At 36.4% G+C, this 16,950-nt stretch overlaps 2 protein-coding genes across 3 annotated transcripts; both read left to right on the top strand.

Moving 5' to 3' along the window:
• Positions 1–9,063: 9,063 nt before the first annotated feature.
• Positions 9,064–10,503, top strand: LOC116209420. 2 transcript variants are annotated; one of them, XM_031543049.1, is made up of 2 exons: positions 9,064–9,433; positions 9,728–10,503. In XM_031543049.1, exons 1-2 carry the CDS (start codon positions 9,194–9,196, stop codon positions 10,124–10,126), a joined length of 639 nt encoding a protein of 212 aa, XP_031398909.1. In that variant the 5' UTR covers positions 9,064–9,193; the 3' UTR covers positions 10,127–10,503. The 2 variants fall into 2 exon arrangements, with proteins under 2 accessions (XP_031398909.1, XP_031398910.1); XM_031543050.1 differs by having other exon boundaries at positions 9,272–9,433; positions 9,732–10,503.
• A 3,450-nt stretch (positions 10,504–13,953) lies between these two features.
• LOC116209440 (probable CCR4-associated factor 1 homolog 11) lies at positions 13,954–15,062 on the top strand. Its single transcript, XM_031543077.1, has one exon. The coding sequence runs from the start codon at positions 14,106–14,108 to the stop codon at positions 14,949–14,951; it is 846 nt and encodes a 281-aa protein (XP_031398937.1). The 5' UTR covers positions 13,954–14,105; the 3' UTR covers positions 14,952–15,062.
• The last annotated feature ends 1,888 nt before the right edge of the window (positions 15,063–16,950 follow it).

The raw sequence follows: 16,950 nt of genomic DNA, 5'->3' as shown, positions 1-16,950 counted from the left end.
TAATGTGTACTTTGGTATCCGGAAGCCCCATCGGATCCCGACTAATCCAATTCGAATCGGGTCGGCCCATTAAGGGGGGTAAAGGTTTCCGAGCATGAATTATTAAAATTTTACATGAGGAGAATATTTAGATTGATTATTGGTGGAATTTCTCATCCTCTTTGTTATGTCCCAGTTTGTTCATCCCTTGCTTGTACATATATGTTCAGTTAAATTAATTTTGTTCTCCTAATCAAACACATTTTTTCTGTCGAATAACCTGTCAACTGGGACTCGGAGTCGAGCGGTCCTCATAGGTTGGAGTTGGTAGTTGTTCTCAATCGCAACTTCTGTCGTTACAGCTTGTTTGATTCTTATATGGAGGCAAAAAATCACCAGAGACACGTTCCTTGGTGGCATATATAGATTAATTGTAAGTCGTGATATGTGCACACTGGCGACGGCGCCGATAGACATATTGCTCTTGTCGAAAAGGTCTTATTGCGTGTGACTGCAGCCCAAAATGGCATTTGTGTATTGAGTGCCGCCTTGTCTAATGTCTGAGCAAGTTTTATGTCTGTAAGTGCCTTATAAGCCACCTTCTAATTTCCCCAACACAATCCATGTCCTCTCTTATGCTATATAATGACGAAATGGCTATTAATAATAATATATATATATTACTTCTAACCTAGAAATTAATTATAAGACATATATATGTGTGCATACTCTAAGAAAAATATTTAAATATGTATTCGGACCATTATATACGTGCATTTCGTTGAATGCCTTCTTTCGGTCATGATTGACTGCAATCTAAGATATATAATACTTTGGGAATTCAATGTGTGCTCGTCCTAGCTAGCTAGGTACTCACGATGTTTGATCGTTTAGTTTCTCCAAGAGACATATGTATCTACATATTATAATATTTAGTTATACGTATATGCGTACCATCGATAATATATAATATCACCTTCTTGTATATTTCTTTTAAAATCTCGTGGCAGTTAATTGCCACCTTATGTGCCTTTAATGCCACGGTCAATGAGGCCATTAAGGCAAATGAACAAACTTTGGAGTGGCAATTTATTTATTTTTTTATCTCTTTTTTTAAAATTTCTTCCACATCCAAACATTGACTTTCGTGAAATTCAACAAATTTTCCGTTTCAACAGAACATGAAATGACGTTGGCCCAAGGTTTTCATTCCCTGATTTCCTCTCCATTAATGGCCATTGTTTTGTTTCAATTGTGACGTCAATAATCTTCCTTAATCAAAGAAATATACTGACTAAATATATATACACAGATATATGTATGATTTCATTTATGAAACTAGACCAAATTGAAAAATAAAAATCATTTTACGCATTTACTTGGATACGTACATATGCTTGGTAGAGGCATGGTGGACTTTTTCTATATATTTGTATGTACTTTAGTATTCAGAAGCCTAGCAGGGTTCAACTAATTCAATTCAACACGATTGGAACCAACACATATTGATTCGTGAACAAATATATTTAATCTTCTCTTCTTTATGTATATTATTGCCTATCTATACTATCATAAAAGGGAAGAAAATTAACTGTAATTTTCCTTCTACCAAAAATATACATAATTAAATAATTAAATTAATTAATTATCTCATTTTCCTTATTCTCTCTTACTCTCCCAGTCTCCCTCTTTTATCTCCGTCTCCCTCATGTTCCCTCCCCTCTCTCTAAGCCTTTCTTTTCTTCATTAATTTTATAATTTAATATTAAATTATAAAATCTTCAAATATCCGTATAAAATATCAATATATACCTCGAAAACTTATAAAAATAATTATATTTTTACAGAAACTTTTAATTAAACTGTTGATATATACTCCAAGTATATCAATCTTCAAATTCTCGTATTAAACAAAAATATTCATAATGACATGAGTTAGAATTTACACAACCTTTATAATTTAATATATGCAAATATGAGAAGGATTATTAGATACACCTTTTTACGAAAATATAGTATATTTGCTTTTGTATGTACCTAGGTAAATCATATTTATATATATGATGAAGGCTATGAGTTGGGATAATTAAAATCTTGTCAGACAGCTTATATTAACTTCCACAATGGACGCATAATCTAGTTTCATGTAAGCACGTCTCTCTTTTTTTCTTTTTTTTGGCTTCATGCTAATCATATGTACACACGTGATCAAGTTCCAGTAGATTGAGTTCATCAGATCATATCATATCATATCGTCATACAATTATACATGAATTATTATAATTATTATTTTCAGAAAGTGTGAACGTGTGGGTACGTACGTACTCAACAACGTCGTCTTAGGATTCCTTTGGTTTTTCCCAGTGTAGTATCACCTTTGAACAAATTAAAGGTATATCGGTGAGCTTGCAAGGGTCCAAATTTAATAAAGCGTCATACATATACATATGTATATCTACACATATAAAAGTCATCGATCACCATCTTCAATCTATATAAATTTGTATTTTTTGAGTATTATAAATGAAAGTATGCAAGTTTTTGATATTCTAGCATTTAAAAAAAATATGTTGTTTAAATAATTTATTTTATTCTATTATATATTATATTTAATTTTTAACGAATAAAGAAAAAGTAAATCCATTCATATACATATTTTGTTTTATTATAAAATTATGAATTAAAATAATTGAATTATTTAAATCCTAAAAAGTATTTCCCGTTACTATTTTATTACTCGAATCCCTCATTATTTCCACGACAAAATAATTCCTCTCATTTCTTTTTTTTCTTTTTTTCTTTTTTGCATGAACCCCTCATTACCAAACGTAGAAATGATAAACACATCAATTTCTTTGCGTCATATATTATTCCTTTTATTCCTCCACTTGTGTGTTTTTTTAAAAAAAATTCATTTCATCCTTGTTAATTTTATTAAGATCATAGCCACTACTTTTTATTTTTTGATCTGAAGAGAATTTTTTTTTTTACTTCTAATATTAATTCCATCATTAATTTGATTGTTGTTATTCTCAATACAGGGTTGGTACGTGCTCACGAGTAAAGGGATCATCAGCAGATGCCGATCATTAAAATATGCATATGTGCATGCACTACTTCAGATATTTTAAGTTCATGCATGCTAAGTATATGTAATTAATAAATTTCCTGCTAATTGTGTGAATTAGCAAAATATTTAGGCTTGTCCCATCTGCAAGAGAAGTCAAAGACTTGCATAATTAGTCAATTAAAATAAATATGTAAAAATGTAGATAGAGTATTGTAAAAATGTGAGCGAATTGCCCAGCTAGGAATTTAAGAGAGAGAGAGCAAGGGACTGCATATCAGAAGATCCACATTTCTGGGGTCAACTGAATCTTCGTCGAGGCTCAAAGAGTCACCACCAAAGATTTCCTCCTTTTTTCCCCCCCTTTTTTCTTGAATTTTTTTTTATCTCTTTCAATTAACTGAAATTAAATGATTATTTCATACATACGAACTGAGAAATTTCAATTCATGAATTTGTGGCTTGTAGATGTAATATCCTCATCCTAATTTCGATATATATAAATATGGCATATTAATAAGCTCTAATACTGGTATGTACACACACACACACACACAGATATATATAGCCTTAGCAAATCATAGAACTTCTGAAAGCCAAAACCTTGGATTTGACTTTCTGATTGAAATTATACGAACTAAAAAAAGGAAAGATAATCGAATTATGTTGTTGATATTTTATGTAAAGAAGAGGGGAAGATATAAATACACACTTATCCATGCATGACCGACTCTATAGAAATAGAAAAAGGATAAGAGGAAATTAATAATATGAGGTAGGAAGCTCCCAAGCAAAGTAGTCTAATTTTTGGCAATTTGCAATTGCATGCATCTTCCTCAATCTTAAATACCCATTAACTGACAGCAGCTTTCCATTTATTGTATTTTACCAGATGACGACCCTCTCCTTCATTCAATTATTACATTAACATATTAGTTATATTACATCTATATATATATATACATATAAATTTATATCCCAACAATAAATAGGGGTAAAAAGATAATTTTTGAAATAGTATAAGGTCATAATTGAAAACGTCTAAATAATATTCAAGATTAAAAGATATACTATTTTAAAGAAAATAAGTACTATCTTAATGATATATATGCATGAATTAAATGCAAATAAATAATGAAGTAATTATAAATATACAAAATTAATTCATTTTAATTAAATAATTATTAAGAAAAGCCTATGGATCTACATATTTATAAATAAGAAGATATATTTATATATACTTAACTTTCTCTATGTTAGATTAGACTAAAATAGCAAATTTATATTAATTAAGAGTTTATTTCTCAAAATATTTATTAATTTTAATCGATATTCATACATACTATTAAAGAAAATAATATCCGATACTATAACTGTCATTTCGAATTCTGTTTAATTTATTATTACTAACATTTGTTAATAATTTTAATTGATATACATATATAGTATTAAAAAAATAATAATTGATATTATAAATGTCACTTGGAATCGTCTTTAATTTATTATTATTACCATTTAAACAGTTTTACTTTAGAAAGATATCTCCTATTAAACATTTTAATTGGTATGTCAAATTTTTAAAATTATCATTACAAATAAATACTCTATCTAAAACCTGTGCATGCCACGGGCAAAAAACTAGTATGTATGTATATATATATATATCCACCTTATTTGAGGTCTAAAGAGGCTGTTTTTGTTTGTTTTTAAGCATAACCCTTATCTAAAGAAGTCTCATCCGTTCCAAAATGATCAAATTTCCTTCTCCTAATTATTGGAGCAAACCCATCTTATTTAGGTAATATGAATTGACACCCATAACTAGACACAAACTATATCGTCTTGGCGAACCCTAGTTTGCGTACTGCCTCTGTTTAATTATCCATACCAGTGCTACATGCATGGGATATCGAAAAGTCCTCTGAGAGATTTCACTGACAGATTTTTTTTCTAGATCCATATATAGGAGTTAGGTGTTTAATTATATGTGTAAATAGATGCATGGATTGGTATTAACTCATGCATATATCACTTTCAGTAATAATTTGCGCCTCACGGGTCGGGACTAATCAGAAATCATTGTTATCAGTGGAGTTTGACGTTACACACGTGAGAATTAATGGAGATGATGATCATGAGAATTAGTTAGACTAAGAATAGATGCTGAAATCATCAATTATATAATTAGGACAGCTGGTGCCTTCTTGAGACAGGAACCTGTGACCAGAGAAAAAAAAAAACTCATAAGAAGCTGCGTACGTTTTGTATCCTGCAATATCCATCGGATTGTCTCCTTTGTATAATTCCACACACAAATTAAGATTTAATAAAATTGGGCATTCCGTATTACGGATAAATGTCAATCTTCCATGATAGGTGGATCAATCCCGAGATAGTTGTTTACTTTGTACAATAGTAGCAACTGTATATTTCGTAGGGATGCTTTCCAATATTTGTCCAGCTTTCCTAGTTTATAGACTTAGGAGCCCTTGTTTCTATTTTTGATACACAGATCAATACGATTCAAGCCTTTGTGCTATTCAATTCATTGAACGATTTCATAAACTTGATATTTCACTTAATTAATTGTTCCTCAGTTTAATGGAAATAAATGTGAAATTATATATAGTTTATGCTTGCTAGCATTAGGATACACGTAAGGGTAGGGTAGCCATAAAAATTGCGCATAAAAGAAATGTGTATATTAAGAAAAATGGAAAAATCTGTGCTATTGGAAATTAAAACAGTACATCTAATCACTATAATTCTTTTCACAAACTATTATATTATAAGTAGCTTGACTATAGAATATCCAAAATCAAATTATTGTGGAATAATAAAAGCAATAAAATATCATCCTTGAGAGGGTGCAAACTCATTATTCACATAAATGTACATATACATATTATCCATTATCATACTACTATAAGATAATTTATATGAAATAAGTTGAAGGAAAAGGAGAGAAAGATTATCAATATGAACGAAATTAAAGAAGAAAAGAAGAAAAAGAAGAACCCCAAAAAGATATAAGGATTTTATAATTATATAATAAGCAATTCTTTTTTTCAAATTGAGCAAAGAGAGGGAATGATTGACAAAATCTAATGAGTGGGGTTAGTTCTGTGTTTTTTTTTTTCCCTGTATGGATAAAGAGAGATTCAGCATTCAGGTACCACGGAAAGACAGTTGAAATGGACAGCTGAACCTTTTTCTTTTTTCTTTTTTTACAATTTCTTTGCCGAAGATCCTTTTGAATCTTGGGACACGCCCAGTCAAAAAATTCCACCGTATATGTATTTTCCCACACACACACACATATATATATATATACATACACTCACAAATACACAAATATAATTTATCCTATCCACATATATTATGTTGATCCATATAATTAAATTCTCTTTCAAATCACGGAAGAGGAAATTATCTTAAATTAATGATAACATTTTTGAGAAAATAATGAGAAGATTTTGGTAAAGCATAGTGTTTAATTATACTGCGTCAGATTAACATCATGAAATATAGGATATGATATATACTCTTAATTAATACATGTACATCAAAGCTCTAGATTAATCACGGACACTAGAGTAAGTTTAACGATGGTCACAGGGGCACTGTGTGAGGTCAATTGTACATTTAAAGTCCATGTGGGTCACCTCATCAATTCAATCTCCTTAGGGGTTTTGTCTAATTTGTTAATAAATTAAATTTGTATTAATTAAATTATGGAGCTGTATTTATCTTTTCAATATTAAATACATGATCCTTAAATTATGTTATTACATTAGAAATGCATACCCCTTCTTTTTAAATTCGTTTTAAACTCTCTCTTTTTTTCTTTTTTTCGGTGTGAATCATGATATCTTGAAACTCAATTGCCCCCTAAATAATCCAGTTGAACTAGACCAACTTACTAAGGGTAAAGTTCTCCCAATATGGATTTTTTGCAACACAATAACTCGAACTTGAGACCTTACTTAAACGGAACAAGTACTGAACCACTTAAACCAACCCGTGTTGGTTTCGGTGTACATTTTGAAGCATAGAAAACCAATCGTCCCAGATATTTACAAAATCGTATTATTTCCCATCACATTGTCCCTATTAGTCCAAAGTGTAGGTATTACAACCTATTCCAGACATGCACCACTACATACTTTTGACAATAAAACCAATTTATAATGATTAACATGCCCACGTAAGATTAAGAGATCTACTATATCGTCCGATTCAGCAATGCCGAAATACACTGAGTGTAGGGGCGCATTTCTAGCGACACTGCTAAAAATATTGGGATTACGAGGGTCGGATCCATCGGCCATCCCTCGGTAACTCCGTGTATTTGTTAAAAAAAATGCACCCGCTATCCCTCTCTCTCCCCATACCCTCCCACCTCTCTCATATTTTCCTTGCATTTTTTAAGTATCAAACCCGAGACCTCCCGCCCCCCATTCACCCGCCCCTCATGCCTTCTCCTTAACCGTTGGCTACGAGCATCGGTCTTGTCATTTCTCTACACTTACTTATATTTGTATTACTTGTCTTTATATTTTCATTTTTTAAAAATAAAAAACTTGTAATATTAACTAATTTGTGTTGATAATATATACATTTAGTAATCAATTCAACATTATTTATCTATATAATGCATGTAATATTTAATTGAAAATAATCACATAGTTTATTTGACCGATCTAAATAGATTTTAATGTAACGTAATCGAGAATTTTATAGACTCTCCCTTACGAGTTCAAACATGCTTTCCACTACTATCTATTTTGAGGTTTTATTTCTAATACTATTTATTTCATTCTTTTTAAAAAAAATTCACGTACAATAGTAAAATGGTAAGTAACAATAAAATCCATCTATTTATGACTCGCACTCCGAGTGTAAACATAATTTTAATTATACTAATGTTTACGCACTCCGAGTGTAAATCTTATATTTGTATACTAATACCTATATATATATTTTCAAAACCTCAAAATTTTAAATATTCAAACTAATTAATTTCAGATTTACTATAAATATTTCACACTTTCAATCCTGAATTAAATTAATTTTATATTTAACTTATGGCATAATATTCTCTTCAAGAAATATAATTTATATATGATATATATCTATACAATTATTATTGTAAAAAAATATTAATTTTCTCATTTGATATTTTATTTTTTTAACTTTTTATTAAAAAAAATTATACTTTTTAATTTACCCAGGGATTTCCCTCTGTAAATCCCTCCGCAATATTTTCAAGGGACTTTTTTTTACCTCGGTAAATTATTTTTAAAAAATTAGCGAGGGATTTTTCCCTTGTTAATTAATTTATTTTTAAGTATTTTTAAAAATTTTAAAAATTTTACCAAGGGACGCAATCCGTCGATAATCAGGGTATTTTTAGTAGTATGAGAGACATTTGCATGTGTCGAATAGGAGGAAAACGAATATGTGTTAGATGGTTGATCCAAGCCTAAGTGCATGCAACATAGGTGAGACGGGAATATTAATTACTGATTAAATGGGTAATTAAATTAAAATGAGATTTGATACAGTAAGAGAGTGGAGAGGCTTCTTTGGCTTTCTCTTGGTTGCTATTAAATAATATTGGTGTTTTTCATTAAAACATGTAGGTGTGGTTGAGCTTTTAAATTACTGTTTTAGCTTAAAAAGCAGTTGGGTTTTTACCTTTTTTTTTTTTTAATGAGATCGTACCCTCAACTTATAAACTGAACTTAATCCTCGCTCAAGTCCGATGCTTCACTTGAAAATATTGACTCCTTTTTTTTTCTGTCCGTTTTCCTTTTAATGCAATGAATGAGAAGAGCTCCTCCTGTTCTTTGCAATTGCAAAAAGCAATTTTTTTTTTAAAGACACAGCATACTACAAAAATTTCCCTCTTCTGCACTCTGTCTTGGGATTTTTTTCCAACAATTAATACATTTCCTGGCCTCAATTTATACTCATCTTCTACCCACAATTCAATTCAATTGAATTCAATTCAATCTCTCTCTCTCCCTTTCTATCTCTAACACACCCTATGCTCTCCACCTTTCTACCCCCATAATTAAATTAAGCTTTAAAGCATAACCCATCTCTCTCCCTCTCTCTCCCCTCGCACTTCCCTTATATATAATGGCTTTGGATGTTCAATTCACCCAGCACCACCAAGGCCATCTCCTTGTTGTTGATGGTTCATCACCCTCTAATGGTTCTTGCAACTTCGGCCCGGTTCTAGCTCGACTGCCCCTCGCCCCGGTCACTCTCGATCTCTTCAGTCCAGGCCAGCCCCACTCGGCTTTCCCGTCCCCTCTTATCGAATTGGAAGAGCCCTCTCCCCTCCCCCAGGGTTGGCAAAAGTTCCTCGATCTTCAGGTAATTGAATTGAGGATTCGACTGTTCAGGTTTTATTGGTAGCGAAGTAAAAGGTTTCCAGATTTTTGTTTGATCAATTTCACGTGCCTCCTCTTCCAAGCAGTTGAGAATCAAATAATGGCACGTTTTAGATTGTGCTTTTTTGGATGTTTCCCGATCCAAACCATCTTCCGTGTATTATAGTCCAGCTGAATTCCAGCATGTATGATAATATATACGAAAGGAAATACTTGGTTTCCCGCTTAATTTGATTTGATGTTTCTGCGGTTTTCTTTTTCTCTTGCCGGCTGCTAGACAGGTGAGGTGTACTACTCCAAGGGGAAGGAAAGGATGAGCCGAAGGAGCGGTGCCGGACCAAAGCTCGACCTGAAGCTGAACCTCTCCCCGCCGCGGGCCCACAACCCGAGAGCGGCAGCCAACCCTAGCCCGACCCAATCGGGGTCGCCGGCCACGAACTCCCCACCGAGCTCCTGCGTGTCGTCGGAGGTGGACCACCACAACTCGAGCAGCAGCCCGGAGGCGACCTCGATGGTGCTGGTTGGTTGCCCACGCTGCCTCATGTACGTTATGCTGTCGGAGGACGACCCGAAGTGCCCCAAGTGCAAGAGCACGGTGCTGCTGGACTTCCTACAGGAGACCAACAACAACAACAGCAACAGCAGCCGCAGCCGCAGCAGCAGGAAGAGGAGCTGAAGGGAATTTACGGTCTTACCCCTCTCACCTAGGAAGTTAGTTAAAGGTGTCAGTTAATTCCTGTTTCCCTCCCGCCTCTTTCCTTTCCCCTGTTTCCTGCTCTGTTTCTTCCCCCAAGGGCAGTGCTATGCGCGCTCCATTTTTAGGTCTAATCCCATGTGCCCTTTATCCCATTGATAAAAAAAAGCAAAAAAAAAAAAAGAGCCAAGGCATCTATATATATATATATATATATATATAATTATATATGTATGTAATGGAGGATGAATGTATCAGAAAAAAAAGTGAAGCGCCATAGCACTGCCTTATTTGCTCTGTTTCTAATCATAGAACCATGCAAGAATAGCTTCAATGGAAAGACCTTCCTTTTTTGCCGATGATCGAGGTGATCTACCTTTGCTCCTTCCTTTCCTACGTAGTTTTTTTCCTGCCTTTTGTTTCGGCCTTCGATGTTTGGCAGCAGACAGAGTTGAAAAAGGCTTTAACTGTTCGAACCATTATAGCCGGCGCCTGACCGACAGTCCAAGAACAACTCCTAGTCGACTTTTTAAACGTGAATGATCCGGGCTTTCTTATCGAGATCTTAACACTCGGGTCATGTCTGATATGCCGTTATTATTAAGATTTTGTGCACTGTCAAGTGTGTGTGTCTGTGCCAGCAAAAGCGTTCTTCATGGGAAGAGGGAGGCTCTCTCTCTGGAATCTGATGAAATAGAACATGAAAAAGATAAGTTTAAACCATCCCACTGCTTTCAACTGATGTCCGGAAGTTGGGTGAACTCATCTGACTCAATGACAAAAAGGGGTATATATATTGATGTATGTATACATTTACACGCACACCACGCCCAGACATGTATGTATGTATGTATGTATGTATATAAATATATATATATATATATATAAATATATCTTCTTCCTTGTACTTGACAACAGCAGCAGGAGGTTTTACTAGGAAGTAGAGAACAGCAAGCTGGCTCTCTGGGCCCACTGAGCTCTCTCCAATAGATATGACCACAGCAGCAAAATCCTAGGACTCAAACTCAAGCCCAAAACTTTCAGGAGCTTAGGCCGTGGAATTTCCACAAGGGGTCACTTTCTCAGCAGGCAGCCCTGGCCGGACAGTTTCCGAGCGATCATTAGGTTATATCATCTAGCAACCGGACCAGACAGGTGCACATGAAGCAACAGATATGACAGGAGGACGTTTAGTCCATCCTTCCTGCTCTGGAAAGAACAGGAGCACGCGCAGCGCATTGGGCTTGCGAATCGAGACGAGTTTGTTTGATCGAACGCATCAATGGATGATTGAGGGCAGGGTCAAATCAGAGTATAGGTGGAGAGGGGAGGGGCGATTTGGTAAAAACGGGGGAAAGTCGGGTAGTTCGAGCATTGAAAAGGGAAGAGGTTGGACTAAGTATTAAGAGATTGAAGGGGAAAAGACCATTAAAATTGGAATAAATGCAAAGGGGGGGAGTAATTGGGACGGTTGAGAATAATGAGGGCCTATTACGTCAGATCAGATGATAAATACAAATTCAATTCGATTCGATTCCTCTCTCTCTCTCTCTCTATCTATCTATCTATCTATCTATCTATCTATGCGTATTTTGCATTATAAATTTATAATCATAAGCTCATTTTTTACCCCCTTTTCTTTGCTCTGTTCTCAGTAAATGCCAGCTCTCTGTTTTGGTAACCCCTTAAACACGTTTATTCAATTCACTTCTCAACCTTTCTCCAACCCCCTGGTGCAGTATCGTACCGTTCGGCTCGGGTTCTCGAACCGTGCCATAGCCGAAACTCGACCGTGCCTGACAAGCCGATCCAAAAAGAGCCGGTTCTTGGTTCCTTTTCTCCATTTTTTTTTTCCAAAGCTAGTCTATGCATGGCAAACTTGACTTAAAGCAACCGCAATTTTCCAGGTCATTTTTGGTTGATGGGGTATCACATACCATACACCACGAAAGTCGCTCCTTCCCGCATGAGTCTTCCTCTTCCCGTGCTTGCGGACGGGGCTACCTTATAGGAACTGCACGGGGCACTTCAGTTCCCAGTCCAACTCGTACTTGAGAGTTGAGAGCATGCACCGATCTCAGTTCAGAAAATTCTCTTGAACTGGTCATGAGAACTAAAACAGAGGTGAAATCGGGTAGTCATACCGAAGAGTTTGATGCAGGATGTTCATAATTCAACTTTCCTGTGGAAAAGCTTGGGACCTGCAACTTATTTTGGCTCCGTAAGATACTCGTATGCATATATACCATATGGTGAATTAAGATTATCACCCGTGGCAATCTCAAAAGATCAAGTGGTCCGGCTTCCAAATTTTAACGGCGAATATAGTTTTTCTTCCACATAGGAGCATCCCGAGCTTCTGTTTGATCTGATCTGATCTAATCTTACTGTGCCATACTCCAATGCTAACTATTCAAATTTCAAATGCTTCAGATCTCCATCACTTCTTTCTCCATTATCTGCAAGCAAATCTTACGTAGATATCCTGGCCAACAGATTAAAATCATGGATATGGGCCGGAATAGGCCTGCCGCTGTAAATATAGTGTCTTGTCATTGCCTCGGTTAAACTGTAAACAAAGATTGTAATGAAAAAGCTATACATATTACAGAGAAAGTTGAAAACTTTGCTTCTGACAACATGCGGAGGGATCGAAAGTTGCTTACATCCACATCGGGATCCAAGGCTGCTTTCATTGTTGCCTGTTTTCTCTTTTGACGGCATGGAAAATGCAACCAGTACATTTCACTTCAAGAGTGCAACTCCATGGCCATCAGAATGAAGAGGACAAGGATCTTCTCTTTCCAGCAGATTCTACTTTCTGCCTTGCTCATGGTTTCTTTACATGAGCTCCGACAACAGCAGTGCAGAATCAAAGAATGTACATATTGCAGTGATCTTCTATGCACTCGGGAGAAACAGGCAAGCGGCATAGGATAAAAGATATACGAACCTACGGGCGATCCTTTAAGCTGTTTTGTTCCCAATTCACTGATGCACTGATCAAATATTATACCGAGTTCTTCGTGACGGGCAACCAGCCCCTCAGACAGAAATCAGCACCTTTTGTAACTAACTTCTTCTAATACAAGCATATACAGTTCGTCTGATGATATGCTTGCGACTTGCCAATACGGTCAGTAGAAATCTCAACCGAGTTCGTCCTCATCAAGCTCCAAGAAATGAACTGTTCAAGTCCAGTTGGGTGGCCAACTTATGGATGACAGATCGTATCCGATTTGGTGGAGATTTGATAGGATCGATCGGATCACAGGCATAACGTATGGATTCCCCATGGAAGCCCAAATTTTATCCATCTAGATTGGGTCTGACCGACGGCGAAAAGATTAGAGAGAAAGCCAAGCCCCAAGAGCAACAAGCACGACTTACTACTTCTTAAGAAGCCACCCAAGAAATACTAAGTCAAAAGAGATATACTAACTCCAATTCATGCATGGACTAGACTTCCAGAACTTTTCAGAAATATATAATTCGGCCGTATTTAACGATGGGATGGCGACTCATTGAAATCTGTATTTTCTGGATAACTATTGCAAATCTTATTTATTATTATCATAATGTCATCATCACGAACAAAACAACATACAAATGATTTGTTATCAAATGTGATCTCTCCAAAACACATATAACATGTACTTTTATCTCAGGACAAAGAGCATGTACTTTATACATATCAGGAAAAAGAGGTAAACGCTGAGGATGAAAGGCGAAATATTAGCAAAAATTGAGGACTATCCCAAAATAAGTCAAAAGATCAAAGAAGAGAGGGATAAATTTGAAAAGAACTTGGCATTCTTTGACGCGCCACGTATCATCTTTCTCCCTCCTCTCTCTTACCTCCTAATTTACCAAACCCTAATTTCCAAATCTCCGAAAATCTCAGCACAGAACCTCCGGTCCGTCCCCTTCCCCGACCTCACGAGGACCCCGACGACTACCCATGCGTGCCAATTCCTCACTGGACGGCATGGCTGGACTCGACCGCCCGATCGTGATCCGTTCTGTCTGGTGTTATAACCTCGACTATGAGTTTGAGCTCATCAGATCGTTGATAGACAATTATCCCGTCATCTCCATGGACACGGAGTTCCCCGGTGTCGTAGTCCTCCCGGAATCCTTCCACCCGAGCCGCCCGTACCTCTGCCTCAAGTCCAACGTCGACCAGCTGAAGATGATCCAGGTCGGGATCACGTTGTCGGACGCTGATGGGAACCTGCCACACCTTGGCTCGAAGAACGTCTACATTTGGGAGTTCAATTTCAGGGACTTCGACCAGGGGCGTGATCCGTACAACCAGGACTCCATCGAGATGCTGCAGCTCAATGGCATTGATCTTGAGAAGAACAGGCGCTTCGGTATAGACTCGGTGCGGTTTGGGGAGCTGCTGATGTCATCCGGGCTCGTGTGCAATGACTGTGTCAGCTGGATCACGTTTCATTGCTCTTATGATTTCGGGTACCTTGTCAAGGCACTTACTCAGCGGGTCTTGCCCAATGATCTTAATGAGTTTTTGGGGCTGGTGAGGATGTATTTCGGGCCTAGAGTTTTCGACGTGAAGCACCTGACTAGGTTCTGCGCGAACCTATATGGAGGGCTGAACCGGGTCTGTCAGAATCTAGGCGTGGAACGGGCCGTGGGGAAGGCTCACCAGGCTGGGTCGGATAGCTTATTGACCCTGCACGCGTTTATTAAGATCATGGAGGTTTATATCAGTTGGGAAGATGGGCTTGAAAAGTATGCTAATGTCTTGTACGGTTTAGAAATTCCTGAAAAACCGGTGAACTAGCACACTCACAGTGATGCAGTTTCAAATTTTATCCTTTTCATTTTCTTCTCCTTGTACACATTTTGCTGATCATCAATTCTAGTCGATTGATTTCTATTCTTTTGAATCCCATCCTTTGTGCCCTGCGTGCTCTGTTCTTCCCGGTGATGTGTTTGAATATAGACTGCATTAGTGAATGTGACTGCTGCAATTGGTTTTTGTTGATGGCACGCGTGTCCAGTCTCTTGAGTCGCAATTGACAACGACTTTCACTCTGCTCATGCTTTTTGCTTGCTGAGCCGGACTTTGTGTGTTTTCTTGTTTGCTGGATATGAATCGTCATGGGAATAAAATTAATGGGCTTTCCGAAAGCGAAGGGCCACTTAAAATCCTGGATATTCAAGTGGTAGGTCCCCTTATCGATGCACAGTGGAATTTCTGTACATTCGAGTTTGATAAATGCCTGGGAAGGAAGATATGTTTGTGATCATGATTGATTTGGAGCTTGATGAAGATGTGTTTGACCATTTTCTTTTATTATTTTTCCTAGCCTCCATGCTGGAGAAAAAGGGTTCATCTATAGTCGAAGGGGTTAACGTGAGCATGTAGTGTTGATAGACAGCATCTATTGCTGATTCTCAGATTTCTGCAATATTGAAGTTTGTTATGATGATGAAACTAGGATGACATAGGAACCTGTATTTGGGAACTGATCTGTGTTCCACAGGAGTTCTCCATTTGCAAAAGCATCTGCCTGGAGCTAGAATTTTTTAGTCGAATAATATAATGTGCAAAAATGATTGACGTGTACTTTCACCAATTTGAAAAGAAGCATCACTTAATCTGAATCTTCCATCGCAATTGGAGACTGTTTTTCCTGGATTTCTTCTGATATGGATTCCCATACAACCTGTAAATGTGGACTTCAACTAGCATAGCTGCATGAACTTTAGTCCGATATTAATTTAATTACTCCGCTTCAAGTGTTGTCTCGTGCAAAGCTCTGAAAACATTTGCAGGAGACCCAACTTTCGGTCTTGCTTAGAGAAAGTAGATCGGTTGTGTTAGTTTATTCCCATGCATACTCCAACAATTCCTTTCAATGATTGGTTAATGGATGGACGAATTTCCTACATTATTGAAGTTAATTTAATTTGGGAACTATATTGCTGTTAATTTGTTTATATATTTGGCTGTAGTTGTGCATCTTAAGATGCAGCTGGAAATTCTGGCTTCGAAGGCTTTCATTCTGCATTTTCGAATGATAGTTTGGGAGCTAATGCTTTTCACTGGTGCCACGGACTGTGTTTTAGTTATTTTATCTCCAGAAATTTGATTGGTTAGGTTGTGAGTATCAGTCTGAGCCTGAAGCTATTTATTTCACTAGTATAAATTGTTGGATTAATGGCAGACCTAAAGGTGAACATATACATTTCTTAGTTTTCTGTTGAGGCTTAATACTACAAGAGAATCAAAATCCATTTTTCTTTTTCCTCTCTCTCACTTCCAGTTTTCCTTGGTTATGAAAGGTGGCAGAGGATATAGAATGGTGAGAGGAACATACCTGAGATGTGTTGCAATTGCTGCCTTAACAGATGACATGTCTGCCAAGGTCTGTATGTTTCTTCCCCGCTGGGTTTCTTCAGATGAAAAGCAGATGTTATGGTGCATGCATTTGGGATATTTGTTGAATTGTTTGGAGTTGCAATACTCTCCCTGTCATGATTGGTCAATCACTCCTTATCTTCTTGCCTCCATTTCCATACAGATTCTTTTCTTATTTTATTATAGTTGATTTTGTCTATTGAATTGATTAATCCCATGACTGGAGGTCAAGGTTTTATTTTTATGTTCGTCATTGTTGCGAGAATATTGTGAATGATTTGATTTCTCTATCTTCATTAGACTCTTATAGCATTAGGCATAGTTGGTGGTTGACATCCGTAAGTTTTACCTCACAAGAAGGTAGCAATGTTGAAACTAGACATATGAAATACATTTATTATTATTGGCTAGGGCT

The sequence above is a fragment of the Punica granatum genome, chromosome 5, assembly GCF_007655135.1.
Source record: "Punica granatum isolate Tunisia-2019 chromosome 5, ASM765513v2, whole genome shotgun sequence".
Lineage (NCBI taxonomy): Eukaryota > Viridiplantae > Streptophyta > Magnoliopsida > Myrtales > Lythraceae > Punica > Punica granatum.
This window is presented reverse-complemented; position numbering and strand designations above follow the sequence as displayed.

Coding starts and splice junctions, on each gene's coding strand:
- LOC116209440 (XM_031543077.1), top strand. CDS start 14,106: ATGCGTGCCAATTCCTCACTGGACGGCATGGCTGGACTCGACCGCCCG.
- LOC116209420 (XM_031543049.1), top strand. CDS start 9,194: ATGGCTTTGGATGTTCAATTCACCCAGCACCACCAAGGCCATCTCCTT. Junction 9,434..9,727: donor AAAAGTTCCTCGATCTTCAG/GTAATTGAATTG, acceptor GCCGGCTGCTAG/ACAGGTGAGGTGTACTACTC.